Source organism: Erythrolamprus reginae, chromosome 5 (genome assembly GCF_031021105.1).
Source record: "Erythrolamprus reginae isolate rEryReg1 chromosome 5, rEryReg1.hap1, whole genome shotgun sequence".
Classification (NCBI taxonomy): Eukaryota; Metazoa; Chordata; class Lepidosauria; order Squamata; family Dipsadidae; genus Erythrolamprus; species Erythrolamprus reginae.
Window position 1 is genome coordinate 113,064,708 of NC_091954.1, and position 27,754 is coordinate 113,092,461.

General features: G+C 41.4%; 1 protein-coding gene across 1 annotated transcript; it reads left to right on the forward strand.

Moving 5' to 3' along the window:
* The first annotated feature begins 9,873 nt into the window (after window positions 1-9,873).
* On the forward strand, window positions 9,874-26,986 carry LOC139168237 (cytochrome P450 2J2-like). The gene is made up of 9 exons (XM_070753751.1): window positions 9,874-10,044; window positions 13,419-13,488; window positions 14,589-14,723; window positions 15,992-16,152; window positions 18,440-18,616; window positions 22,509-22,650; window positions 23,027-23,214; window positions 23,542-23,683; window positions 26,727-26,986. The coding sequence occupies exons 1-9, from the start codon at window positions 9,874-9,876 to the stop codon at window positions 26,915-26,917; spliced, it is 1,377 nt and encodes a 458-aa protein (XP_070609852.1). The 3' UTR covers window positions 26,918-26,986.
* Window positions 26,987-27,754: the final 768 nt, after the last annotated feature.

The window sequence follows — 27,754 nt, forward strand, 5'->3', positions numbered from 1 at the left end:
TTTGAACATTAAGAAATATTGCTATTCCTTACCATTTGTTTTTATTTTCATGCTGTTCTTTCTCCTGAAAGAGATGAGAGTGGCATACGAAACGTGGTAGCACAATTTGCTGTAAAAACCATCAGAGTTAAACTGTAAATATATGAATGCAAAATTTTACAGGACAAATGAAACAAGGAATAGAACAATGGACATTCTGCGATTTAATAAATGGGCCATTGGTCCTACTGGGGTCATTGCTGCTCTGCTCTAGTGCACAGGTGAAATCAATGTTTTTAATAATGTTTAAAACAAGATACTGGTAGACCTTTTGTCTCCTTTCTTTGACCTTACTTGCCACGGTCGTTAAGTGAATTTCTGCAGTTGTTAAGTCAATAATTTGCAAAAGATGACCACATGAGCTGGAGATGCTGCAAACGTCATAAGTTATGAACCAGTTGCCAAGTGTCCAAATTTTGATGCCGTAACCATGAGGATGTGGCAGAGGGGCGGCATACAAGTCCAACTAATAATAAATAAATAAAAAAAGGGACATCCGTCACTTTTTTTCGGTGCTGTTGCATCTTCAAATGGTGATTGATTGCAAGTCAAAGATTAGCTGTATTCCTGGAGACTTGCCTTCATCCACAAGAGAAATTCATTACTATAGCTTAATAAATGATTTAGCTTTACTAGATAAATGGTCAAAGCAATGGAAACTGCAGTTTAATGTTTCCAAATGTAAAATAATGCACTTGGGGAAAAGGAATCCTCAATCTGAGTATTGTATTGGCAGTTCTGTGTTAGCAAAAATTTCAGAAGAAAAGGATTTAGGGGTAGTGATTTCTGACAGTCTCAAAATGGGTGAACAGTGTGGTCGGGCAGTAGGAAAAGCAAGTAGGATGCTTGGCTGCATAGCTAGAGGTATAACAAGCAGGAAGAGGGAGATTGTGATCCCCTTATATAGAGCGCTGGTGAGACCACATTTGGAATACTGTGTTCAGTTCTGGAGACCTCACCTACAAAAAGATATTGACAAAATTGAACGGATCCAAAGACGGGCTACAAGAATGGTGGAAGGTCTTAAGCATAAAACGTATCAGGAAAGACTTCATGAACTCAATCTGTATAGTCTGGAGGACAGAAGGGAAAGGGGGGACATGATCGAAACATTTAAATATGTTAAAGGGTTAAATAAGGTCCAGGAGGGAAGTGTTTTTAATAGGAAAGTGAACCCAAGAACAAGGGGACACAATATGAAGTTAGTTGGGGGAAAGATCAAAAGCAACGTGAGGAAATATTATTTCACTGAAAGAGTAGTAGATCCTTGGAACAAACTTCCAGCAGACGTGGTTGGCAAATCCACAGTAACTGAATTTAAACATGCCTGGGATAAACATAAGATAAAATACAGAAATAGTATAAGGGCAGACTAGATGGATCATGAGGTCTTTTTCTGCCGTCAGTCTTCTATGTTTCTATGGCTTGATAATTAACAAAGACCTCTTGGCTCTCTGTTGCAAAGGACACCTATTGATGGACCGTGAACATGGAATTTCCTTGGTTGTTCTTAGCACACGAGTTGGTGGAACTGAAGAGGCAGATATTTAACATACAATTGGTGCCTGGTACAGGAATGAAGTCTTGCATTCTGATAAAGGTGGAAGATTAAAATCGGGGAGATGTGATCCACCAAACACGGGCGAGGCACTATGCAGAAAAGCTCATTCAGCAACATTCCTCCGTCTCATAAACCTGGAGGAAACCTTAAAGGACATTTGCTATTAGCCTCTTCTCAAGGCAGGCTTGACCTGATAGATTTATTTATTTTATTTATTTATTTATTTTGTCCAATACATAATACACATTGAAGAGAAAGATATGTAATAATATAAGTAAAGAAAAGAATAGAAGAAAAGATATAAAAGTATATTAGAAAGGAAGAAAAGATAAATGAGATAAGGAGAGACCATTGGACAGGGGACGGAAGGGAATTCTGGGAGTTGAAGTCCAAATATCTTCAAGTTGCCAAGGTTGGGAAACACTGCCTTAAATAATAGAATAGAATGGAATGGAATGGAATGGAATAGAATAGAATAGAATAGAATAGAATAGAATTCTTTATTGACCAAGCATGATTGGACACACAAGGAATTTGTCATTGGTGCACATGCTCTCAGTGTACATAAAAGAAAATATACGTTTCATATAAATGGTATTAATGGTGCAATTATAAGATATGTAGGACTAATTTTTCTTTTCATTGAATATGTCTTTGGAATCCTTCTGTCAATGATGGGAAGCCTTAAGCCAAAGCTAATTCTTGGCTTCAGTTTCAGAACAAATCCCTTCTGTATATGAAAACAGTATTTGTTGAGGGCAGTTAAGTATTGCTGGTTAATATTTTAAGGTTACTACTTTCCTTGAAGTTTTCATTGTGCTTTCCACTCTTGAGGCAAAATGGTTTCACTTTCTGTTCTTGGATGCCTGCATGAATGATATGCGCTGCTAGAGGGCAGTGTTACTCCTTACATTAAAGCAGCTATTTCCCCAGGCAATCCATTTATAACGTTATATTATGACATACAGTATAATAATCCTGAGCATCTAGCTGAACTAGTCCCAGTGCAGGGCCAGTTCACCCCACTAGCAGAAACCTCGTAGCGCCAGAAACCTCAGATCATATGCTGCAACGTCCTGCCTGTCAGCGACTACTTCAGCTTCAACCACAACAACACAAGAGCACACAACAGATTTAAACTTAATATTAACCGCTCCAAACTTGACTGTAGAAAATATGACTTCAGTAACCGAGTTGTCGAAGCGTGGAACTCATTACCCTTATATTATCCACGGTTGACCTATCCAGATTCCTAAGAGGTCAGTAAGGGGCGAGTACAAGTGCACTAGAGTGCCTTCCGTCCCCTGTCCTATTGTTCTCCTATGTCTCCTATACCTTTCTTCTATTCCTATATCTCTTCTTCTATTCTTTCATTGATATGTTCTATTACTATACCTTCTTTTCTATTATTTCTTAGATATATTTTACTATGAGTATCTCCTAACCTTCATCATGCATTTTACTATGTGTATATAGATATATACCCACTAAAACCCTCATTGTGTATTGGACAAAATAAATGAATAAAATAAATAAATAAATAAAAAAACAATGCCAAGAGGCTGAAACCAGCCCTCTCCCCTTTGAAACCAAGAAGCACCAGGTGAAATGAACAACTCAGAATGGATGATACAAAAGGAATACTTAAGTAGAGCCATTAAGATAAGGGGAATCAGGCTAAATATAACTCACCCGGAACTCCCCTTTTCCTCTTTCCTGGCAGAATTGTCCCCCAGGATAGGAAAAACAAAGCCCCAGGAATAGGATTAACCTATTAAAGCAGGAAGACAGGATCCAGGGCAATTACTTTAACTACCGTGTTTTCCCCAAAATAAGACATGTCCTGATAATAAGCCCAACTGGGCTTTTCCAGATATGCATTGTCATAAGTCCTGCTCCAAAAATAAGCCCCCTTTCCCAACTACATACACGCATCCCCTGCCCCATCTGCCACCCCCAAATTGTACCCGAACATCCTACCAGGGAAACTCTTTTTCCTTAAAGGAAAACATCTTGTGAGAGTGAGCAATTAACAACTTCTCACATTCACAACAACAACAACAATAATAACAACAACAACAATAACAACAACAATAATAACAAAAAACCCAACAATAATTTATTAGATTTATATGCCGCCCCTCTCCGAAAACTCAGGGCGGCTCACAACAATCATACACAATGTACAAATCCAATATTTAAAACACAATTTAAAACCCTTATAATAAAATAATCACACAACCCAATCAAACCATACATAAACAAAGTAGTTAGGGGAGGTGTCAATTTCCCCATGCCTGGCGGCACAAGTGAGTTTTCAACCACTTACGAAAGGCAAGGAGGGTGGGGGCGGTTCTGATCTCCGGGGGGGAGTTGGTTCCAGAGGTTTGGGGCTGCCACAGAGAAGGCTCTTCCCCTGGTCCCCGCCAGACGACATTGCATAGTTGACGGGACCCGGAGAAGGCCAACTCTTTGGGACCTAATCGGCCGCTGGGATTCGTGCGGCAGAAAGCGGTCCTGGAGGTATAGGTTTTCCTTTACATTTCAAGGAGTTTCCCTGCAAAGACCTGCTGAGAAAGAGAAACGTTGAAGCTTCCAGATGCTGGAAAGATGTGTGTCTTGCAGCCTGCCCCTTTCCATCCCCTGCCCCACCCACCACCCCGAATTATGCCCTGTCCGGCCCTGTTTCCTCCCAGGAGATTCCTAGAGAGGCCCCAAAGAGGCTTCTCCCTGCCTTTTCTGGGCCTGTTTCTTCCCAGGAGATTCCTTGAGAGGCCCCACAGAGGCTTCTCCCTGCCTTTTCCGGCCGTGTTTCCTCCCAGGAGATTCCTTGAGAGGCCCCAAAGAGGCTTCTCCCTGCCTTTTTCGGCCCTCTTTCCTCCCAGGAGATTCCTTGAGAGGCCCCACAGAGGCTTCTCCCTGCCTTTTCCGGCCCTGTTTCCTCCCAGGAGATTCCTTGAGAGGCCCCAAAGAGTCTTCTCCCTGCCTTTTCCGGCCCTGTTTCCTCCCAGGAGATTCCTAGAGAGGCCCCAAGAAGGCTTCTCCTTGCCTTTTCCGGCCCTGTTTCCTCCCAGGAGATTCCAAGAGAGGTCCCACAGAGGCTTCTCCCTGCCTTTTCCGGCCCTTGTTTCCTCCAGCAGATTCCTTGAGAGGCCCCAAGGAGGATTCTCCCCGCCTTTTCTGGTTACAGTTTTGGAGGCTCGGGTTTGTAAATGGAAAATGGTTCTTGAGAAGAGGCAAAAAAATCTTGAACACCCGGTTCTTATCTAGAAAAGTTCATAAGTAGAGGCGTTTTTAGGTAGAGGTACCACCGTACATAAAATTGTTGCGGCCTGTTGGCTACCAGCAGAGATAGCTGCAGAATCAAGGAGTACCTGTATCTCAATATGGAGCTTCTCTACGGTCTCCCAAGGGACAATTAAAAGTTGTCCGAAGGTATAATTATCTCTACAGGAAATGAGGTGCAGGGTATCCTGCCTGGGTTTAATTATAAATAAATAATTTCCTAGCTATCAAGCCTAATCTAGGTGTTCAAGTGATCATCACTACACACAAGATACTACTTTGAGGAGTCAGCAAGGCAATTACCACCCACTCTTTTCCAATGCATAATTAAGAGGATCTTATTGGTAATCCATATTAATGATCACTAAGGCCCTAACAAGAACAACAACAACAACAACATAATATACTTCCAAGGTGGCTCTATCTCTTCCAAACAGCACCAATACAACTAAACAAATCGTTCTTTGCTAAAATAAATAAAATAATTTCTAAATTTATCTGGTGCAATAAAAAACCTAGAATAAACATGAAAGCCCTACAAGATTTAAGAACAAGAGGAGGATTCGGTTTACCCAACTTAGAAATATACTACCAAGCCACTAAATTACTATGGATTAAAGAATGGGTCAACCTTGAAAATCCTAGAATTCTAACAATAGAAGGCCACGATATAAATGAAGGATGGCACGCACATTTGTGGGAAAAAGAACACTCAAAACATTCTCACTTTAAACAACACCAAATTCGAAATACACTATTGACACACTGGCGGAAAGTCAGGAAAAAACATTACAACGAAATTCCCAGATGGTTATCCACTCTAGAAGCTCAAATTCATCCAAACATAATAAGCCAAGAACAAAAAATAACCTACGAAGCCCTATTAAATACTAAAGGAAGTCTTAAAACTAGAGAAAGACTTAAAGAGGAAGGTATAGTAATAGATTGGCTTCCATATTACCAAATTCAAAGCAGATATAAAAGGGACTTGGTACAATTTGGAATATGTAATAAACAAAATGAAATAGACAAAATATTGACAGGATCTGACAAAAAATTTATAACCAAAATGTATATTTATCTATTAAACTATGAAAACATCGAAGAAATTGTTAAACCTAACATGATATCTTGGATGACCAACTTTGGATATGCAATTCAGCTAGAAGACTGGGAAAAACTATGGTCAGTTAATTATAAGATGACTTTGTCAACACCATATAAAGAAAATCTTTATAAAATGTTCTTCCGATGGCATTATGCGCCAGCACGCCTAGCCAAAATGAATGTAAACATTAGTAACAAATGTTGGAAGTGTAAAAAAGAAGTGGGAACATACTACCACATATGGTGGCAATGTAACGAAGCAAAAAAATTTTGGATTCAAATTAGGGCATGGATGGAAGAAATATTGGGCTATAAAATTGAAATAAAACCGGAAATGTATTTATTAGGCATAATTAGAGGCAAACATAGCAAAGAAAATTACTACTTAATAAATCACTTACTTACTGCTGCAAGATTAGCATATGCACAAGTCTGGAAACAAGATAAGATTCCAAACAAAGAAACGGTAATTAAAAAAATATTAGACTGCGCCAAATTTAGCAAATTAACATACGAAATTCAAAATCAACAAAATAAGGACTATTACAAAGTGTGGGAAAAAATTTACAATTGGGTGGAAATCAAGAAAAAGGTATAGTAAATAGAATTGTTAAAAAATAAATCTTGTAAATATATTAAGTGTAAATGTTTAATGTTGTATTGTTTGATGTCTAAATGTTTGTAAGTCATATAAATAAAATAAAAATATAAAAAAAAAACAAAAAAAAAAACAACAACAACAGTTGGAAGGGACCTTGGAAGTCATCTAGTCCAACCCCCTGCTTAGGCAGGAAACCCTACATCACTTCAGACAGATGGTTATCCAACATTTTCTTAAAACTTTCCAGTGTTGGAGCATTTACAACTTCTAGAGGCAAGCTGTTCCACGGATTAATTGTTCCATCAGGAAATTTCTCCTTAGTTTTAAATTACTTCTCTCCTTCTTTAGTTTCCAGCCATTGCTTCTTGTTCTACCCTCAGGTGCTTTGAAGAATAGTTTGACTCCCTCTTCTTTCTGGCAACTCCTAAGATATTGAAGGCTACTGTCATGTCTCCCCTGGTCCTTCTTTTCATTAAACTAGACGTACCCAGTTCTTGCAACCATTCCATATATGTTTTAGCCTCCAGTCCCCTAATCATTTTTGTTGCGAAAATATGATTTTTGTCTTCCCCCTTCTTTCTATTGAATTATTGTTCTTAAACATTTCCAAAAGCTCTTTATCTCATTTTTAATTCCCCAATCCTCTAATAACACACATACATACAAGAAATCTACAAACCTAGAAAATGGATCAGTAAATGCAACCCAGGAGTAGATATTTTAGATCAGGGTTGTCAAACTCAAGGCCCATGGGTCAGATCAGGGCTTCAGGGTGCTTAGACCTGAGCTACATGTCCAGCATGGAAATATTGAAGGATGGAACTGCAGTGCTTCTGCTGGCCAAAACAGACCATGAAGTGTTATGCAAAGCCACCCTGCAGCCCGATTTTGGTCAACAAAAGTGCTGCAGGAGGCCAAGAGGGTTGAAAATGGGCAATGGGTGGGGGCAGCACCCTAACCCTAACCGCACAGCCCATTATCAGCCAGCAGGGTACTGCAGGAGGCATTATTATTATTATTATTATTATTATTATTATTATTATTAATTAGATTTGTATGCCGCCCCTCTCCGCAGACTCGGGGCGGCTCACAGCAGTGACAAAAACAATATACATTAACAAATCTAATAATTCAAAATCTAAAATAACACTTGTACATTTAAAAATCTAAAAGCAAAGAACCCCAATATAAAAAACATACATACAGTCATATCATGCACAAAAGCTACATAGGCAGGGGGAGATGTCTCAGTTCCCCCACGCTTGACGACAGAGGTAGGTTTTAAGGAGTTTATGAAAGGCAAGGAGGGTAGGGGCAGTTCTAATCTCTGGAGGGAGCTGATTCCAGAGGGTCGGGGCCACCACAGAGAAGGCTCTTCCCCTGGGTCCCGCCAGACGACATTGTTTAGTCGACGGGACCCGGAGAAGACCAACTCTGTGGGACCTGACCGGTCGCTGGGATTCGTGCGGCAGAAGACAGTCTCGCAGATATCCTGGTCCTGTGCCATGAAGGGCTTTGGTCCACCTCTGGTCAGCCCACAAGGGAGAACTATCATATTTTTCAGAGTATAAGATGCACCTTTCCCCTCCTCGAAGAGGCTGAAAATTTGGGTGCGTCTTATACTCTGAAGTATATTTTATTAAGCTAATGAGGTTCTAATATGATCTTCCATTCTTTGCTAGCTAAGTAATCTTCCCGTTGCCTGCTTTTTTCATTGCTGCTCCCTCCGACAAGCAACGGAGCCTTTTTCCAGTCCTTACTAACAGTGGAGCAATCTTTTGTGATTTTTCTAACAAGTGATCTTCCGCCATTTTCCCAGTCCAAACGAGGTGCTAACGAGTGAATCAATCGTCTGTGCTTTGCTAGTGTAGCAATCTTCTCTTCGCCCGATTTTTTTCATTGTTTCTGAACAGTTGCATTTTAGGAACTGTTTTTTTTTATCCCCAACCAGGGGATAAAAAGCAAGCACATGGACTCAAACAAAGTAAACTAATGTGCTGAAGCTGACCCGACTAAGGACTACCCGAATGAATTATTTTTCCCTATTTTCCTCCCCCAAACTAAAGTGCATCTTATACTCTGGTGTGTCTTATACAGTGGTACCTCTACTTACAAACTTAATTCGTTCCGTGAACAAGTTCTTAAGTAGAAAAGTTTGTAAGAAGAAGCAATTTTTTCCCATAGGAATCAATGTAAAAGCAAATAATGTGTGTGATTGGGGAAACCACAGGGAGGGTGGAGGCCATGTTTCTCCCCAGAAGATTCATAGAGAGGCCCCACGGAGGCTTCTCCCTGCCTTTTCTGGCCCTGTTTCCTCCCAGGAGATTCCTAGAGAGGCTCCACAGAGGCTTCTCCCCGCCTTTTCTGGCCCTGTTTCCTCCCAGGAGATTCCTAGAGAGGCCCCACGGAGGCTTCTCCCCATGTTTTCTGTCCCTGTTTCCTCCCAAGCGATTCCTAGAGAGGCTCCACGGAGGTTTCTCCCCACCTTTTCCGGCCCTGTTTTCTCCTAGGAGATTCCTAGAGAGGCTCCACAGAGGCTTCTCCCCACCTTTTCCAGCCCTGTTTCCTCCCAGGAGATTCCTAGAGCGGCCCCACGTAGGCTTCTCCCCACCTTTTCCGGCCCTGTTTACTCCCAGGAGATTCCTAGAGAGGCTCCACGGAGGCTTCTCCCCACCTTTTCTGGCCCTGTTTCCTCCCAGGAGATTCCTAGAGAGGCCCCACGGAGGCTTCGCTCTGCCTTTTCTGGTTACAGTTTTGGAGGCCTGGGTTTGTAAGTAGAAAATGGTTCTTGAGAAGAGGGGGGGGGGAAAGTTGAACACCTGGTTCTTATCTAGAAAAGTTCGTAAGTAGAGGCGTTTTTACATGGAGGTACCACTGCACTCCCAAAAATATGGTACAATGCTGATCCGGCCTTGAAGAAATCTATTTTGATACCTCTGGTTTAGATCACATACCAAGTTGGAACTGTGGATTATATTTGCCTTTCTTATTAGACCTCCCTCCCAATTCCTTCAATTATGTGAGCAATGCATGCTGGAATTAACCATATCTCACAAGGTACGCACACACGTGGATGGTGGTTTTAATAACTGGCAGCTGACCTTGAAGGCTGCTTATTAGTCTAATGGTGTCAGTGACTTTGCACTTTCATTTAAAAGGCCAGTCGTGGGCTGAACTGAAAGAACTGGAAAAGTTTCTGAGGCCGGAGAGGGAAGAAGGCTCAGCACATCTGCATGTAAAGTTTGACAAGTCCAGGCAAAGAAAAAGAGGAAAAGGGAGAATGTCTATAACAGAGCTCTTCTCGGTCGCCATTCTCCTGAGTCTTTTGATGTTCTACCTCCTAAGGCAATTCTGGTTTCGCAGTCGTTATCCTTCGGGATGGCTCCCACTGCCTGCCACCGGAAGCTTATGGCAAGCGGGCATCAGGCTTTATCAAGAGACTCGGTCTAAGGTAACCCTTCTGAAATTAATTGCTAAATTAAATCGGTTGCATTTGGTGAGTTAAAGGATTTGGGGAGAGAACCGTTTTCCATTGAACGATATTGTTGCGGCCCTATTTGGCCAGGGAGTCACTGCTCACAGTCGCTCATGCCCTCATCACCTCGAGGTTCGATTACTGCAACGCGCTCTACATGGGGCTACCTCTGAAAAGTGTTCGGAAACTTCGGATCGTGCAGAACGCGGCCGCGAGAGCCATCGTGGGGCTTCCTAGATTCGCCCACGTTTCTGCAACACTCCAAGGTCTGCATTGGCTGCCAATCAGTTTCCAGTCACAATTCAAAGTGTTGGTTATGACCTTTAAAGCCCTACATGGCATGGGACCAGAGTACCTCCGGAACCACCTGCTACCGCACGAATCAAAGCAACCGATAAGGTCCCACAGAGTTGGCCTTCTCCGGGTCTGGTCGACCAAACAATGTCGTTTGGCGGGCCCCAGGGGAAGAGCCTTCTCTGTGGCAGCCCCGGCCCTCTGGAATCAACTCCCTCTGGAGCTTAGAACTGCCCCCACACTCCTTGTCTTTTGCAAATTACTCAAGACCCATCTATACCGCCAGGCATGGGGGAATTGAGACATCTTTCCCCCAGGCTTTTTTTATATTTATGTTTGGGTATGTATATGTTGTTTGCTTTTTAAAAAATATGATAGGGTTTTATGTGCTTTTTAATATTAGATTTGTTTTCGCTGGAATATTGTTTTTATTATTGTTGTGAGCCGCCCCGAGTCTTCGGAGAGGGGCGGCATACAAATCTAATAAATTGAATTGAATTGAATTGACATCCTTGGCAGAAGTAGGTTCGAGATCACCTTTAGCTGCATGAGTCCCAGCGCCTGGTCAGGTCCCATAGAGTCGGCCTTCTCAGGGTCCCGTCAATCAGACAATGTCGTTTGGTGGGGCCTAGGGGAAGAGCCTTCTCTGTGGGGGCCCCAGCCCTTTGGAATCAACTCCCCCCGGAGATTCTCACTTCCCCCCACCCTCCTCGCCTTTCGCAAAAGTTTACAGACCCATTTATGCCGTCAGGCTTGGGGCCATTAGTTTCCAGTCACAATTCAAAGTGTTGGTTTTGACCTATAAAGCCCTTCATGGCATCGGACCAGAATATCTCCAGGACCGCCTTCTGCCGCATGAATCCCAGCGACCACTTAGGTCCTACAGAGTTGGCCTTCTCCGGGTCCCGTCGACTAAACAATGTCGTCTGGCGGGACCCAGGGGAAGAGCCTTCTCTGTGGCGGCCCTGACCCTCTGGAACCAGCTCTCCCCGGAGATTAGGATTGCCCCCACCCTCCTTGCCTTTTGTAAACTCCTTAAGATCCACCTCTGCCGTCAGGCATGAGGGAACTGAGACATCTCCCCCAGGCCTGTGTAGTTTATGCATGGCATGTTGAAGGCCAGCATTTCTCAAGCTATTGCTAAAACTTCATTCAGAGGATGTTCTGTTTGTCAGAGTAGTTTTTCCAGAACTGAAGCCACTATGGTATCAACCTTAGTAGATTGAACAAATAATACAACAGCTAGCCCAGATGTTTATCTTTTTGGGTGTTTGCAACATCTCGTTATGCAATGCATTGGCATCTTTCAATCTTGAAAGACCATGGTAGCATGCTCTGGATTCGTTATGCAATATGTCCTAGATAATGATGCGTTGCAATAATTTTATTGCTTTAAATATGGTTTTATATTTTATAAGCCACCTTGAGTTGCCATGGGTGAATAGGCGGCGATATAAATTCAATACCGAATGACCTAAGTGCTAAAGCCCACTGCAACAACATCGCCAAAAAAGCCTCTAGATTTGTTAACCTGATCCTACGCAGCTTCTGCTCAGGAAATCTCACACTACTCACAAGAGCTTACAAAACTTTTGCCAGACCTATGCTAGACCACTGCTCATCTGTCTGGAACCCATACCACATCTCGGACATCAATACCCTTGAAAATGTCCAAAGATATTTCACTAGAAGAGCCCTTCACTCCTCCACTAGAAACAGAATATCCTACGAAAATAGACTAACAATCCTGGGCCTAGAAAGCCTACAACTACGGCGCCAAAAACACGACTTGAGTATTGCCCACAAGATCATATGCTGCAACGTCCTACCGGTCAATGACTACTTCAGCTTCAACCGCAATAACACAAGAGCATGCAACAGATTCAAACTTAATACGAACCGCTTCAAACTTGACTGTAAAAAAATATGATTTCAACAATCGAGTTATCGAAGCGTGGAACTCTAATTGTTTCAACCCCTAACCCCCAACATTTCTCCCTTAGACTCTCCACGATTGACCTCTCCAGGTTCCTAAGAGGCCAGTAAGGGGCGTATATAAGTGCACTGGTGTGCCTTTCGTCCCCTGTCCAATTGTCTTTCCTTTCTTTCTCCTATCTTATATACTCTCTTCCTTTCATATATCCTCTCCTCTAAGTTCACTTTCACCCTCATTTATATTATCACATGTCTATTTGTCTTCCTATGTATTTATGTATTGGACAAATGAATAAATAAATAAATAAAATAAATAAAATAAAGAAACTTCTGAAGGTTTATGCAGATCCTTGAATTCCCAAGCCAACGATAGGTGGCTGAAGAATTCTGGGAGTTGAGGCCCACACATCTTAAGTCTGCTAAGATTGTGAAATACTGAAATAGAGATAGGCAAAGCTGCCTACATCTTGCCTGGAGCAGAGTGAAAGTGTGGATGGATTCCAGGGAAGAAAGGTGTAAAATTAACTTTTTGTCTAAGAAGGAAAACAAAATAAATCCTTAATGCTAATGTGACAAGATATCCTGCTTTTGGTAGGACAGTCCTGATTTCTAACAATTTGTCCTGCATCCCGCGGCGTTTTTTAAAAAATCCCGATTTTTGGAAAGAGGCGGGACTCAGAGCCTGGAGTTGGAGTTGATTGGATGCGAGCCGCGACCAATCAGGAGCTTCCTTCTTCCCTCCTGAGCCCCAGTGGAATGAGCAGGGCTTTTTTGTTATTCTTATTTTCTTACTACTGTGTATTTTACAAAAGGGGCGACTCAAAGGAATCAATACATTTGTGCTCTAAAACTAAAACTAGAAAAGAATATTCTCATTCCTTTATAACTTTCTTATAACTTATAACTTTCGAGTATGCGGAGAGGGGCAGCATACAAATCTAATTATTATTATTATTATTATTATTATTATTATTATTATTATTATTATTATTTTGCAATGGACAGAAAGGTAGGGGTGAGTAGAACTGAAAGGTTCCCAGCAGGAGAAACTGAAAGTCCAAGTTTTACTTGAAATCCCACACCCAAGAATAAAACTATCTTTTTATGTTGGTCCAAAACAGCAGATGCAAGAAGAAACCAGCAGTCCTAAGATCTCCATGACTCCTTACGGTAGCATATTCAACGACAAAGGTAAGTGTTTATAAAATATAGAAGTAAAAGTATAAGTAGAATAGAATAGAATAGAATAGAACAGTGTTTCCCAACCTTGGCAACTTGAAGATATTTGGACTTCAACTCCCAGAATTCCCCAGCCAGCATTCGCTGGTCCAAATAAAGTCCAAATATCTTCAAGTTGCCAAGGTTGGGAAACACTGGAATAGAATAAGCTAAATGAATATAGAGTTCACTTCTATGGGCTACAAATAAACCTATGCATTAGAATTATTAGACCTTCCTACAGACATCAGCTCTTTCTATTTGTAACATTCAGGTGCTTCAAATTAATAAGGAAAAGGAAGATCAAGAAGAAACAGAATTTTATAAAATTTGGAACAAAGTGTATATATAGATAAATAATAATAATAAGTAAAAGTAAAAAGTATAGGAGAATAGTAGAAGTATGAATATGTTTTAAATTTTGTGTTAGATGTAGTTTATATATGACGATTTATTATATAGGGTTAAATAAATTTCTTCTTTTCATTCAAAGTAATAAGTAAATTTAAAATATTTACAATGTATTCTTTTTTCTGTATTGAAATTTATCTTCTAGAATAAGCGGGGAAATTGCAACCCCGCCTTTATTATTGTTTATTTGTTAAATGTTTGTTTATTATGTTAAATGTTTGTTTGTCAGTTTTGTCTATTTTATGAAAATTAATAAAATTTATTGGGGAAAAAAAAAAGGGAAAGGAAGAGATGTACGTTGTGTGTTGGCAGCCAGTCTGTATTAGGGACTCTACCACTGAGTTCTATAATGAAGAATCTTATCTTTTCAGCCACTCTATAATTCCACCTCTTTTCCTTGGAGTACTCACTAGGCTTGAACAGCTCCTCTGCATACTGGAGATGGGTCTTACACGGCTCATTTATTTTGCTAATGCAAAACACAAAGGAAAAGAATGAATTTAAGACGGAACATTTGGGAGAAAATTTAACTGACAGAGTCTTTTGTCCTGGATATGAACTAGCTTTGGAGAGGTTGACAAATAAAGATTGCATTATTTTATCAATTGATTGATTTCCCCTGTAAGAGGTGTCTTTATTTTCTTTTACTTTGGTATTTTTAGGCGGAGAAATATGGAAGCAGCAAAAAGAAATTGAACAGCTTATTTTGTCCAAGCAGGAGAGAGAAAAGAAAGGAGTGGAGAGCCTGGTGGAACAGGAGGCCCCTCGGCTGGCGGAGGCTTTTGCACGTGTCAATGGTAGGTAGAATTAGGAGGTTGCATCGGGCCTTATTTTGCTCTACTCAAGTATTCATAGAGTCTCTGCATACTTTGATATACAATTTGGCACCTTTTCAGTTATATTCTAATATCTATTTATCACCTATCTACCTACCTACCTACCTACCTATCATCTTATCTACCTACCTACCTACCTACCTACCTACCTACCTACCTACCTACCTACCTACCTATCTATCTATCTATCTATCTATCTATCTATCTATCTATCTATCTATCTATCTATCTATCATCTTATCTACCTACCTACCAACCTACCTACCTATCTATCTATCTAATCTCTCTCTAATATATCTATCTATCTATCTATCTATCTATCTATCTATCTATCTATCTATCTATCTATCTATCTATCTATCTATCTATCTATCTATCTATCTATCTACCTACCTACCTACCTATCATCTTATCTATCTACCTACCTACCTACCCACCTACCTATCTATCTATCTATCATCGTATCTACCTACCTACCTACCAACCTACCTACCTATCTATCTATCTAATCTCTCTCTCTCTAATCTATCTATCTATCTATCTATCTATCTATCTATCTATCTATCTATCTATCTATCTATCTATCTATCTATCTATCAACTACTTGGTTACTAAAGTCGTATTTACTGCAGTCGAGTTTGGAGCAGTTTACTTTAAGGTTGTATCTGTTGTGTGCTCATGTGTTGTTGTGGTTGAAGCTGAAGTAGTCATTGACAGGAAGGACGTTGTAGCAGATAATTTCATGGGATATGCTTAAGTCGTATTTAAGGCGACATAGTTCTAAGCTTTCTAAACCTGGGATTGTAAGTCTAGTTGCGTTGGGTATTCTGTCATGAGTGGAGGAGTGGAGGGCTCTTCTAGTAAAATATCTCTGGAAATTTTCTAGAGTGTTTATGTCCAAAATGCAGTGTGGGTTCCAGGCAGATGAACTGTATTCAAGGATTGGTCTGGCGAAAGTTTTGTATGCTCTGGTTAGTAGTGTGAGATTACCAGAACAGAAGCTACGTAGGATTAGGTTAACCACTCTTGAAGTCTTTTTGGTAATGTTCAGTGAAACTTCAGTGATTTACTTAACAGCTGAGGCAAGAAAGATTGCAAAATGGGTCAAAACTCACTTTACAAACGTCTCAGTTAATAGCATAAACTTTGGGCTCAATTGCAGTTGCAACTGGAATATTAGCTGTATTAAGAAGAAGGTGGAAAATATTTATCAATCATTTCATTTGCAGGGCAGCCATTTGACCCTTTGAACAACATCATTGCTTCCCTTTCCAAAATGATATGGAGTGTGAGTTTTGGTGACCGTTCCCCTCTTGAAGACAAGGAGAGCCAACAATTGACGGACGCCATTGAATCTGCTGTAAAATCTGGAGGGAGCTTTGTTTATACTGTAAGTCATTCTTTGCTTTATTACTGTAACAGATTGTTCTGGTCTGTTTCGGTGGTCTGACAATTTTTGGTCACCATGATGCAAAAAAAGATGTTGAGATTCTAGAAAAAGTGCAGAGAGAAGAGAGACAAAGATGATGAGAGGACTGGAGACTAAAACATATGAAGAACGGTTGCAGGAACTTTGCATGGCTAGTTTAATGAAAAGAAGGACCAGTGGAGACATGATAGCTGTTGGCTTGTCTCGGTATAGCTAGGCTATGAAACCTTCGACATCACCGAGCAGAGAATTTTAACAGAGCGTGGAAGTGTGATAAAGCCAAGACACAGACTTACGGTAGTTAAATAAGTATTATTTACATACAACAATGTCGCTTGGCGGGACCCAGAGGAAGAGCCTTCTCTGTGGCGGCCCCGGCCCTCTGGAACCAACTCCCCCCAGAGATTAGAATTGCCCCTACCCTCCTTGCCTTTCGAAAGTTGCTTAAAACCCACCTCTGCCGCCAGGCATGGGCGAACTGAGATATACTTTCCCCCTAGGCCTTTACAATTTTATGCATGGTATGTCTGTATGTATGATTGGTTTTTATATAATGGTCTTTTAACTGTTTTTAGTATTGGATTTTGTTATATATTGTTTTATTGCTGTTGTTAGCCGCCCCGAGTCTGCGGAGAGGGGCGGCATACAAATCCAATAAATAAATAAATAAATGAATGAATGAATGAATGAATGAATGATTGATTGATTGATTGATTGATTGAATGAATAAACAAAATATAGAAAGAATCCAGAATAAGCAGGAAGCAAATACAGGATAATAAGCACTGAGCATATTACAAGATTAGAAGCACAAAGCAAAATACAATATAGATAATAAGCACAAAGCTTACACAAGAAGATACGCACGAAGCATAAACACAACTCCCCTTTCTCAAGGCAAAGAGAATGACGTCACAGCCTCATCTGAGGGATGGAATACTGGCGCCCTCTAATGACGCACCAGCTTAGAATATTATTAACCCTTTATGTACAAGTTTTACAGTAGCAACTGTAACATTTAAAGTGACAGTACAAGTTTACAGTGGCAAACCCTAACACACATGTGCTCCTGTACTAGCAATAGCCGTGTTCCAATATCTCAGGGGTTGCCACAAAGAAGAGGAAGTCAGGCTATTCTCCAAGGCACCTGAGAGTAGAACAAGAAGCAATGGGTGGAAACTAAACAAGGAGAGAAATAACTTAGAACCAAGGAGAAATTTCCTGACAGTTAGAACAATGAAGCCTCGGGTGGCGAAATGGCCTTTCCCAATGCTGAAAACCAGATGGCTAGCACACTGGGGCTGACATAGGGCAAAGACTCACATGCCCTCCGATATGGCTCCATGTGCCACCTGTGGCATGCATACCATAGGTTTGCCATCACTGCCATAGAAGGTACCCAGAGATTTCATCCGCAACTTCAAGAAATAAAGCAGGTCTATTAAGAAATTCATGGCCTAGGGTGGGTTGGTCCCAGGCATGTGTTCTGTTGGGCTCTCTGGTAGAATCCTCCCAAAAATTCACAGGTACAAATTTCAGACACACACACGTTTGAAAATTCAAAACAATGTTCTTTATAATGAAAATTCACTTAAACCAAGTCCTCTTTTGGTATAGCAAAGAGCACTCGTCTCCAAACAAACTGGTAATTTATACAAGTCCCTTATCAGTTCTGTGATACTTAGCTTGCAGCTGTGAGGTAATTCACAGTCCTTCTTCTTTCACAAAGTGAAACATACTTTGCTCTGGTTTAGTTTCAAAGTGGGGAAAAATCAGCACACAAAAGGTCAAAGTCAGTACAGCAGTCACGAAACACAATGATCAGATAATCCTCCACAATGGCCAAACCCACAGGCTGCTATTTATAGTAGCCTCACTAATGACCACAGCCCCACCCAACCACAGGTGGCCTCATTTTCTTTGATAATAATCTCTCAGTTGTTGTTGCCTATGCATCTCTCTCCGCATGCGTGGCTGTATCATTAACTCTTGTTCTGAATCCAAAGAAGAGCTAGATAATTGATCTCCTTCTGAGCTGTCTGCCACACTCTCCTCCTCCCTGTCACTCATGTCTTCTTGGTCAGAGGAGCCTTCATCGGCAGATTCCACCGGGGGGGCAAAACAGGCCTGCAGCATGTGGATGTCTCCCCCACATCCACAGTCCTTGGGGCAGGAGCTGGGCCAGAGCTAACCACAACAGCATGGGACCCTTGAGAGTGATATTACTTTGCTTGTGTTTTCTCTGCAGTTAGATAAACAGTTCTCATGGCTCTTGAAATATTTGCCAGGGCTACAGAAAAATGCCCTGTCCAGCAAGGAGATGATATTTTCCTTTACAAAGAAGGCGATGCAGAAACATAAAGAAGCGAAGCCAATGAAAGAGCCAGAAGATTTCGTTGATTTCTACTTGTCACAGATGGAGAAAGTAAGTACCGACTACTTATCTATGGCGCTACTTATCTATGGCTCCAGTATCTGAGGGGTTGCTCCAAAAAAGAGGTGATCAACCTATTTTTCCAAGCCCCAGAAAGCAATACAAGAAGCAATGGGTGGAAACTAATCGAGGAGAGAAGGAACCTAGAACTAAGGAGAAATTTCCTGACAGTGAGAACAATTAAACAGTGGAATAACTTGCCTCCAGAAGTTGTGGGTGCTTCATCACTGGAGGTTTTAAAGAAGAGATTAGACAGCTATTTGTCTCGAGTAGTATTGGGGTCTCTGGCTTGAGTACGGGGTTGGGTTAGAAGACCCCTAAAGTCTCTTCCAACTCTGTTATTTTGTTATTTTATTTTCTTACTACTGGGTATTTTGCAAAAGGGGCTACTCAAAGGAATCAATACATTTTCTTGAAATGCCAAGAAGTCATTTGAGTTTCTTCGTTGAGTGGTACCTCTACCTACAGACACCTCTGCATTCATTCATTCATTCATTCATTCATTCATTCATTCATTCATTCATTCATTCATTTACTTGCCGCCCCTCTCTGGGTACTCGGAGTGGCTTACAACATATAAGAAAACAATATACAGTGGTACCTCTACCTACAAACGCCTCTACGTTCATTCATTCATTCATTCATTCATTCATTCATTCATTCATTCATTCATTCATTCATTCATTCATTCATTCATTTACTTGCTTCCCCTCTCTGGGTACTCGGAGTGGCTTACAACATATAAGAAAACAATATACAGTGATACCCCTACCTACAAACGCCTCTACTTACAAACTTTTCTAGATAAGAACCGGGTGTTCAATTTTTTTTGGCCTCTTCTCAAGAACCATTTTCCACTTACAAACCTGAGCCTCCAAAATTGTAACTGGAAAAGGCAGGGAGAAGCCTCCGTGGGGCCTCTCTGGGAATCTCCTGGGAGGAAACAGGGCCTCCACCCTCCCTGCCGTTTCCCCAATCGCATGCATTATTTGCTTTTACATTGATTCCTATGGGAAAAATGGCTTCTTCTTACAGTATTTATTAGTGAAGATTTGAGACTGTTATAACAGATATAAATATAAACATGATTATGAATACAGGAAATGGATACGGATAAATGGGGACAATAGGTGCCTATGTAGACATAGCAGGTGCCCATGTAGGACGGTAGACACATCCTACTTTTTAATATCACACACTTTTTAAACATCACACACTTGCAAAAAGTGTTTTCCCCCTTGCTTGCCACTACCATATTGGTGGCTTGATAACCTTTGTAAGGTCGTTCAGACAGAAAACACACCTGGAAGAACTAGTTTTATATATATTATCTTTAACAGAATCCGGACGAAATTCAGAGTACTGGTTATAGAAACATAGAAACATAGAAGACTGACGGCAGAAAAAGACCTCATGGTCCATCTAGTCTGCCCTTATACTATTTCCTGTATTTTATCTTAGGATGGATATATGTTTATCCCAGGCATGTTTAAATTCAGTGACTGTGGATTTACCAACCATGTCTGCTGGAAGTTTGTTCCAAGCATCTACTACTCTTTTTCAGTCAAATAATATTTTATCACGTTACTTCTAATCTTTCCCCCCAAGATTGTTTGATTGTTCCCTGACTGTGACTCTTTCTCCTGTCTCCTGAGGTCATTCTCTATTACCATTGCAATGCTCTCTGTCAGGTTCAGGGGAACTGTAATCATAGGATATCTAAATTATAGGTGCTTCATCCAAAGTTTCTGCCACTAATTGGCTATTGGGCTATGTTGTAACCATGGCAAGATAAGTAAAGGTTTAATGTTACAGCCCAGGACCCATTTTGTAAGATGTGAAGAAGCAACTAGAGGAGAAGAACAAAGCTGGTCCACAGAAGAGGGGAGAATGGAAGAATCTGGATATAATGCTCCTGTCCTCATATGAACTAACCTAGGACAGTGATGGTGAACCTATGGCATGAGTGCCATCGGTAGCACGTGGTGCCCTATCTACTGGCACATGAGCTGTTGCCCTAGCTCAGCTCCAATGTGCATGTGTGTGCCAGCCAGCTGATTTTTGGTTTGCACAGAGGCCCTGGGAGGGCGTTTTTGGCTTCCAGGGAACCTCCAGAGGGATGGGGAAGGGTGTTTTTACCCGCCTCTGGCTCCAGGGAAGTCTTTGGAGCCCGGGGAAGGCAAAACATGAGTCTACTGGGCCCACCAGAAGTTGGGAAACAGCCATTTCCGGCCTCCAGATTGTCGGGGACTGTAACTTTGTTGCTTGTATCCTTACAATTTATATTGACTGGTTCCTAATATGATTTGATTGCTTATACGTGACAGATTTAGTAGATAAATTATAGCCCACGTGGACTATAATAAATCAAACCTAAGAGTCGATGGATTAAAGTAGAGAAACGGCTTTCAAACGAAGTTACTTTTATTAAGAAAATAAGAAAAATAGCTAATGTCTATTAGAGGCATCTTTCTATGCATGCTACATCTTTGAAGAGAAAAGAAAGAAGATGGATTCTTCGGAGAAGAAAGGAAATGATGCAAGTATGACAGGCAGGATTTTACATCATAATGGGTGGAGCTAACTAACATACACACTGTTAACTATTTAATTACTGAATGTCTCTGAATGTCTCTGGGGCTGGCAATACACAGCGTGACAATACATACCCAGATTATCATTAAGAGTTGTATCTTATGCTTGTTGACGAACCTATCTTTTCTTTTATGTACATTGAGATCATTTGCACCAAGAAGAATTCCTCGTGTGTCCAATCACACTTGGCCAATTGAATTCTATTCTATTCTGTCCTGTCCTGTCTTACCCTACTCTGCTCTATTCTATGATGGGAAGAGTACTTGAGTCTTTGGAGAGGGGCGGCATACAAATCTAATAAATTATTATTATTATTATTATTATTATTATTATTATTATTATTATTATTATTATTAAAACAGGATCTGAGGAATATCTTTCTAAGCTCACAAAATGTTTGCAAAGATCATCCCACTTCCAACAGAAGAGCAAACCTCTATAGTTCAGGGTTGAACTGTGGAGTGTTTGAGTTTGGTTGTTGGCTTGCTGATGTTTCGTGACGTTACCTAGTTGGGTAATATAATGTCTCTAAACCAGTGCTTCTCAAATAGTGCCGCGGGCCCCCCTGGAGAGGTGTGGAGCAATGCCAGGGGTAGGGTGGGGAGGAGACCCTGTGGAATGTGCTTTTCTTTTGCTGCAGGGAGTAGGGATTTATTTGCACCAAATAATAACACACAGCACAGAGCAAGAGATATGAAGTGCATATAATAAACCTTTAAGAGACACCATGGAAAAATATTGAACAGGGATGAAAAGAAAGGAGGAGAGAGACGGAGAGAATGAGACAAACGTAAATTTCCCGAAAGCTAAGATGAGGAAACAGGACGAGTGTATGTAGCACTTGGGTTCACTGTGTCTATGGTGGGAGACGAGGAAAGATCACTATGTTTACTCTGTCTAAAAATGTTGGCAGCGGACAGCATGAAACCAAATAAATTAACATATCATTTAAACATATTACACCCCAACCATACTGATAAGCTGATAATTTTTTTCAGCGGAAACATGTCAAATATTGCAAATAATCATCCCGGTGGAGTGTTGGGGGGCACGCAAAATGTTTACTTCTTCCTTGGGGGAGCATAACAGAAAATAATTGAGAAGCACTGGTGTAAACAAACAAGCAAACAAACAAACAAATAAGGAAGCTCGGAGAACACTAAAGATCATAATCAATTTTTAATGAACGTATCGTGTTGTAAAACAGGCAGCTTGCACAATCCTGCAAGGTTTGGCAGACTAGGCGGTGACTTTTAAATGACCTGTTCTTTTCTTTTGCCCCAAACAGAACAAAGGTGGCCAGAATTCTGCCTACAATGAAGAGAACCTGGCTGAATGCATTTTCAACTTCCTTATCTCGGCGGCCGAATCAACCGCAATCACTCTTCAGTGGGCACTGCTGTTGATGGCGTCTCATCCAGATGTTCAAGGTGAGAGAGGGGTAGACCACAGGAAGAAGATGGTTGCCGATCCCAGGTAGAGCAGAGGGGAGAGATTTCATTCATTCATTCATTCATTCATTCATTCATTCATTCATTCATTCATTCATTCAATCAATTTTATTTCTATGCTACCCAACTCCAGAAGGATTTTGGGTGGCTTACAACAGGATATAAAATACATTTTAAAACATCATAAAAGATTTAAGGGGCGTGCATAAGTGCACCAGGGTGCCTTCCATCCCCTGTCCAATTGTCTCTCCTATATCTCATATTTCGTTTCTTCCTTCATAGGTTTGCCTTATTTTGCAACTGTGACATGGGCGCAAGCATTTCCCAAAGTAAAATGTTCTCATTTTCTTTTCAGATAAAGTCCATAAGGAGATAGAAAAGGTTTTGGGTTCTTCAAATGCTGTTAGCCATAAAGATTGGAAGAAGCTGCCTTATACCAGTGCTGTGATTCATGAAATCCAGCGAACCCAACATGCATTCTTATTCAGAATCATCAAACAATGTGCAAAGGATGTAAATATCTTTGGTTTTCTTGCTCCCAAGGTATAGCATAATGGTGATTTGTTTGTTTGTTTATTTGTTTATCCATGCACCCATGCACCCATGCATCCATCCAATCAATCAATCAATCAATCATCCATCCATCCATCCATCCATCCATCCATGTACTGTATGTACGTATGTACGTATGTACGTACGTATGTATTTAGTTAGTTAGTTAGTCAAGCATACATAAAATTGCAGAAAAAGTATAAATATGATTGTGAATACATAAAATGTATAAACATGGTTATGTATACATGAGAAGTAATTTGAAATGGGATAATTTGGATGCTCTGAGTCAACCTTTTTTTAAAAAATTACTTCCAGGGAACTTTTATTAACCCGGATCTGAATTCTGTCTTACTTGATCCCAAACTATGGGAGACACCTGAACAATTCAACCCAAGTCATTTTTTGGACAAGGATGGAGAATTTGTTGCCAAGAAAGAATTTCAACTCCTTGCTGGAGGTAAATATAAAAGTGATTTATTGTCATATAGACCAGTGATAGCAAACCTATGGCATCCGTGCCACCTGTGACACAAGGAGCTATATATGCTGGCACACAAGCCGTTGCCCTAACTCAGCTCCGGTGCGCATGTGAAGGCCATCCAGCAGATTTCCAGCTTGCATTGAGGTTCTGGGAGGACATTTTTGGCCTTCAGAGGGCCTCTGGGGAGAAGGGGAAGCCATTTTAGCTGCCTTAGGCTCCAGGAAAACCTCTGGAGCGTGGGAAGGGTGAAAATTGGCCTATTGGGACCACCCGAAGTCGGGAAATGGGGGAATGGATTGATCATGTGCACATGCACAGGGGCTGGGGCAGCATGGGGGGGATCACATGAGCATCTGCAGGGGGTGGGGGGGTATTGAATTATGGGTGTGCGCACTCGCTCGCATACAATAGCTTGTGTGTGTGTTTTTGGCACGGAGGGAGAAAAGGTTCGCCATCACTGATATAGACGATGCGATTTTTAACTGTTGTTCATAAAATCATACATCACAATGTACTCCCTGTTAGCGACTCCTTAACTTTTAACAACAACAACACAAGAGCACGCAATAGATACAAACTAAATGTAAATCGTTCCAAACTAGACTGCAGAAAATACGATTTCAGCAATAGAGTGGTCACCGCCTGGAACTCATTACCTGACTCTGTTGTTGCTTCCCCCAACCCCAAAATCTTCAACCTTACATTATCTACAATCGACCTCTCCCCTTCTCTAAGAGGTCTGTAAGGGGCGTGCATAAGTGCACCTTTCGTGCCTACCGTCCCTGTCCTAATGTCTTTTTTATCTTTTCTATCTCTACTTTATACTTTCATTATGTTAAACATATTACAGTATTATATTTGTGAGTGACATAGGGGAAGGTTTGGTAGAAGGTTGGCCTATTTGCTGATGACCCTAAAGTGTGCAATATGTTTGATATTCCTGGAGGGGTCTGTAATATGGTAAATGATTTAGCTTTACTAGATAAATGGTCAAAGCAATGGAAACTGCAGTTTAATGTTTCCAAATGTAAAATAATGCACTTGGGGAAAAAGAATCCTCAATCTGAGTATGCATTGGCAATTCTGTGTTAGCAAAAACTTCAGAAGAGAAGGATTTAGGGGTAGTGATTTCTGACAGTCTCAAAATGGGTGAGCACTGTGGTCAGGCAGTAGGAAAAGCAAGTAGCATGCTTGGCTGCATAGCTAGAGGTATAACAAGCAGGAAGAGGAAGATTGTGATCCCCTTATATAGAGCGCTGGTGAGACCACATTTGGAATACTGTGTTCAGTTCTGGAGACCTCACCTACAAAAAGATATTGACAAAATTGAACGGGTCCAAAGACGGGCTACAAGAATGGTGGAAGGTCTTAAGCATAAAATGTATCAGGAAAGACTTAATGCAGCGTTTCCCAACCGGTATGCCGTGGCACACTAGTGTGCCGCGAGACACCGTCAGGTGTGCCGCGGCGAGAGGCGGCGGAGGAGAGTGGGCGGATCGGGCGGGCAATGGGGCAGGGTGGAGAAGCCAGGGCGTGTTTGGCTGGAGGCACCGTGGGGAGGCAGGGGCAGCCGTGGCTTCCTTTACTCTTACTGCCGCACCTCCCTGCCCCTGCCTCCCCACGGTGCCTCCGGCCAAACGCGCCCCTGGCTTCTCCGCCCTGCCCCATTGCCCGCCCGATCCGCCCACTCTCCTCCTCCGCCGCCTCCTGCCTTGGGGCGAGCAATCCGGGAGTCCGGGACTGTGTGGCTTTGCGCCATGAAGAGAAAACGGCCGACTTTTCCCTGCTGCCGTTTTCTCTTCATGGCGCAAAGCCACACAGTCCCGGACTCCCGGATCGCTCGCTTCTCCGGTCAGCAAAGCCATCTGCCCAGGAAAGCGCCGCGCTGGCCGGAGAAGCGAGCGATCCGGGAGTCCGGGACTGTGTGGCTTTGCGCCATGAAGAGAAAACGGCAGCAGGGAAAAGTCGGCCGGGCTAACGGGAGGCGGCGCGAGGCCGGGCGCTGGGGACGTCTGGGAGGGCAAGGAGGCTGATGGCTGCTGCGCACTCCACTCTCTCTCCGGCTCTCTCTCGCTCTTTCTTTTTCTCTCTGTTGCTGGCGTGGTGAACGAGAGAGAAAGAGAGAGAGAGAGAAAGGAGGGGAGAGAGAATGAGAGAAAGAAAGCAAGAGAAAGAGAGGGAAAGAAAGCAAGAGAGAGAGAGAAAGAGAGGGGGGAAGGAGGGAGAGGGAAAGACATAGAGGGAGGGAAGGAGGGAGAGAGAAAGAGAGCAAAAAAGAGAGGAAGAAAGAAAGAAAGAGGGATGGAGAGAAAGAAGGGAAGGAAGGAAGAGAGAGAAAGAGGGAGGGAGAAATAGAGTGAAATGGAGGAAGAGATATTTTTTTTGTCCAAACTTTTCTTTAGCCCCCCCGCCCCCCCTTCAGTGTTCCCCAGAATTTTGAAAACATGAATAATGTGCCGCGGCTCAAAAAAGGTTGGGAAACACTGACTTAATGAACTCAATCTGTATAGTCTGGAGGACAGAAGGAAAAGGGGGGACATGATTAAAACATTTAAATATGTTAAAGGCTTAAATAAGGTTCAGGAGGGAAGTGTTTTTAATAGGAAAGTGAACACAAGAACAAGGGGACACAATCTGAAGTTAGTTGGGGGAAAGATCAAAAGCAACGTGAGAAAATATTATTTCACTGAAAGAGTAGTAGATCCTTGGAACAAACTTCCAGCAGACGTGGTTGGTAAATCCACAGTAACTGAATTTAAACATGCCTGGGATAAACATATATCCATTGTAATATAAAATACAGGAAATAGTATAAGGGCAGACTAGATGGACCACGAGGTCTTTTTCTGCCGCCAGTCTTCTATGTTTCTATTTGTATGACAAATAAATAAATAAATATAATAAAAATAAATAAATCAATTTGAGAACTGGTAGGGAAGATAAGTGACAATCACCCCTGGTTATCATGAATTGTCGTTTCATGATTATTTTGTAATTATGCTTTCTGTTCCCTCCACAGAGTCAGATGGGTCTTTAAAGGATAAATTAGCAAGAGTGGAATCCTTCACCTTCTTCATACATCTGCTCAAGACATTTGTCTTCCAGTTACCAGAAGGAGAGAAGAAAACCAGTGAACAACCTCGGATTGGGTTGACAACATGTCCTCATTCTTATAAAATCTGTGCTGTTGCTCACCGCAAAACATCCTAAATTCTAATTATCAATAGCACGCTCTGATTTTACAATAGCTTTTTCCCCACTGTGAGGTTCAATCTCAATTTACTCAATTCAATCTTGAGTAGAAATTCACATAATGAGTAGCCTCTTTGATGGATTGGATTGCTGAGTCTGTGACGATTACCTGGCACTTTCTTCCTTGTTTCACATTACTAATTTAATATACAATATTTGCGGTGCGTAGCACTTTCTGATTACATGCCATGAAGTCATTTTTTAACTCGAGTGACCATAAATATAGATTTTCTCCATGATAATGGACCCCTAATCTGTTAATTCAGGTATCCAATGGTTCACTCATCGTATTGTAATACATAACAATAAATTATCTTTGCATCTTTGAAAAAACCTTGAAGGAGTTTATTAAATAAAGTAGCATTCAGGATATGGTATGTTCTTTTTTTACCAGTTGATTAGCAGATAACATTGAGCGTTGCTTTGTCCAATACATAAATACATAGGAAGAAAATAGACATGTGATAATATAAAAAGAGGGTGAAGGTGAACTTATAGGAGAGGATAAATGAAAGGAAGAGAATATATAAGATAGGTGAAAAAAAGGAAAGACAATTGGACAGGGGATGAAAGGCACACCAGTGCACTTATGTACGCCCCTTACTGGCCTCTTAGGAACCTGGAGAGGTCAATCGTGGAGAGTCTAAGGGAGAAGTGTTGGGGGTTAGGGGTTGACACAATGTTAAGAGCAATCTATTATTCAGAAAATGTCTATGCCACAAACACCCTCAATGGTGGTCCACACCTTATGAAAATACAATAAAAATACAATAATAACAATAAAAACAACTAGAG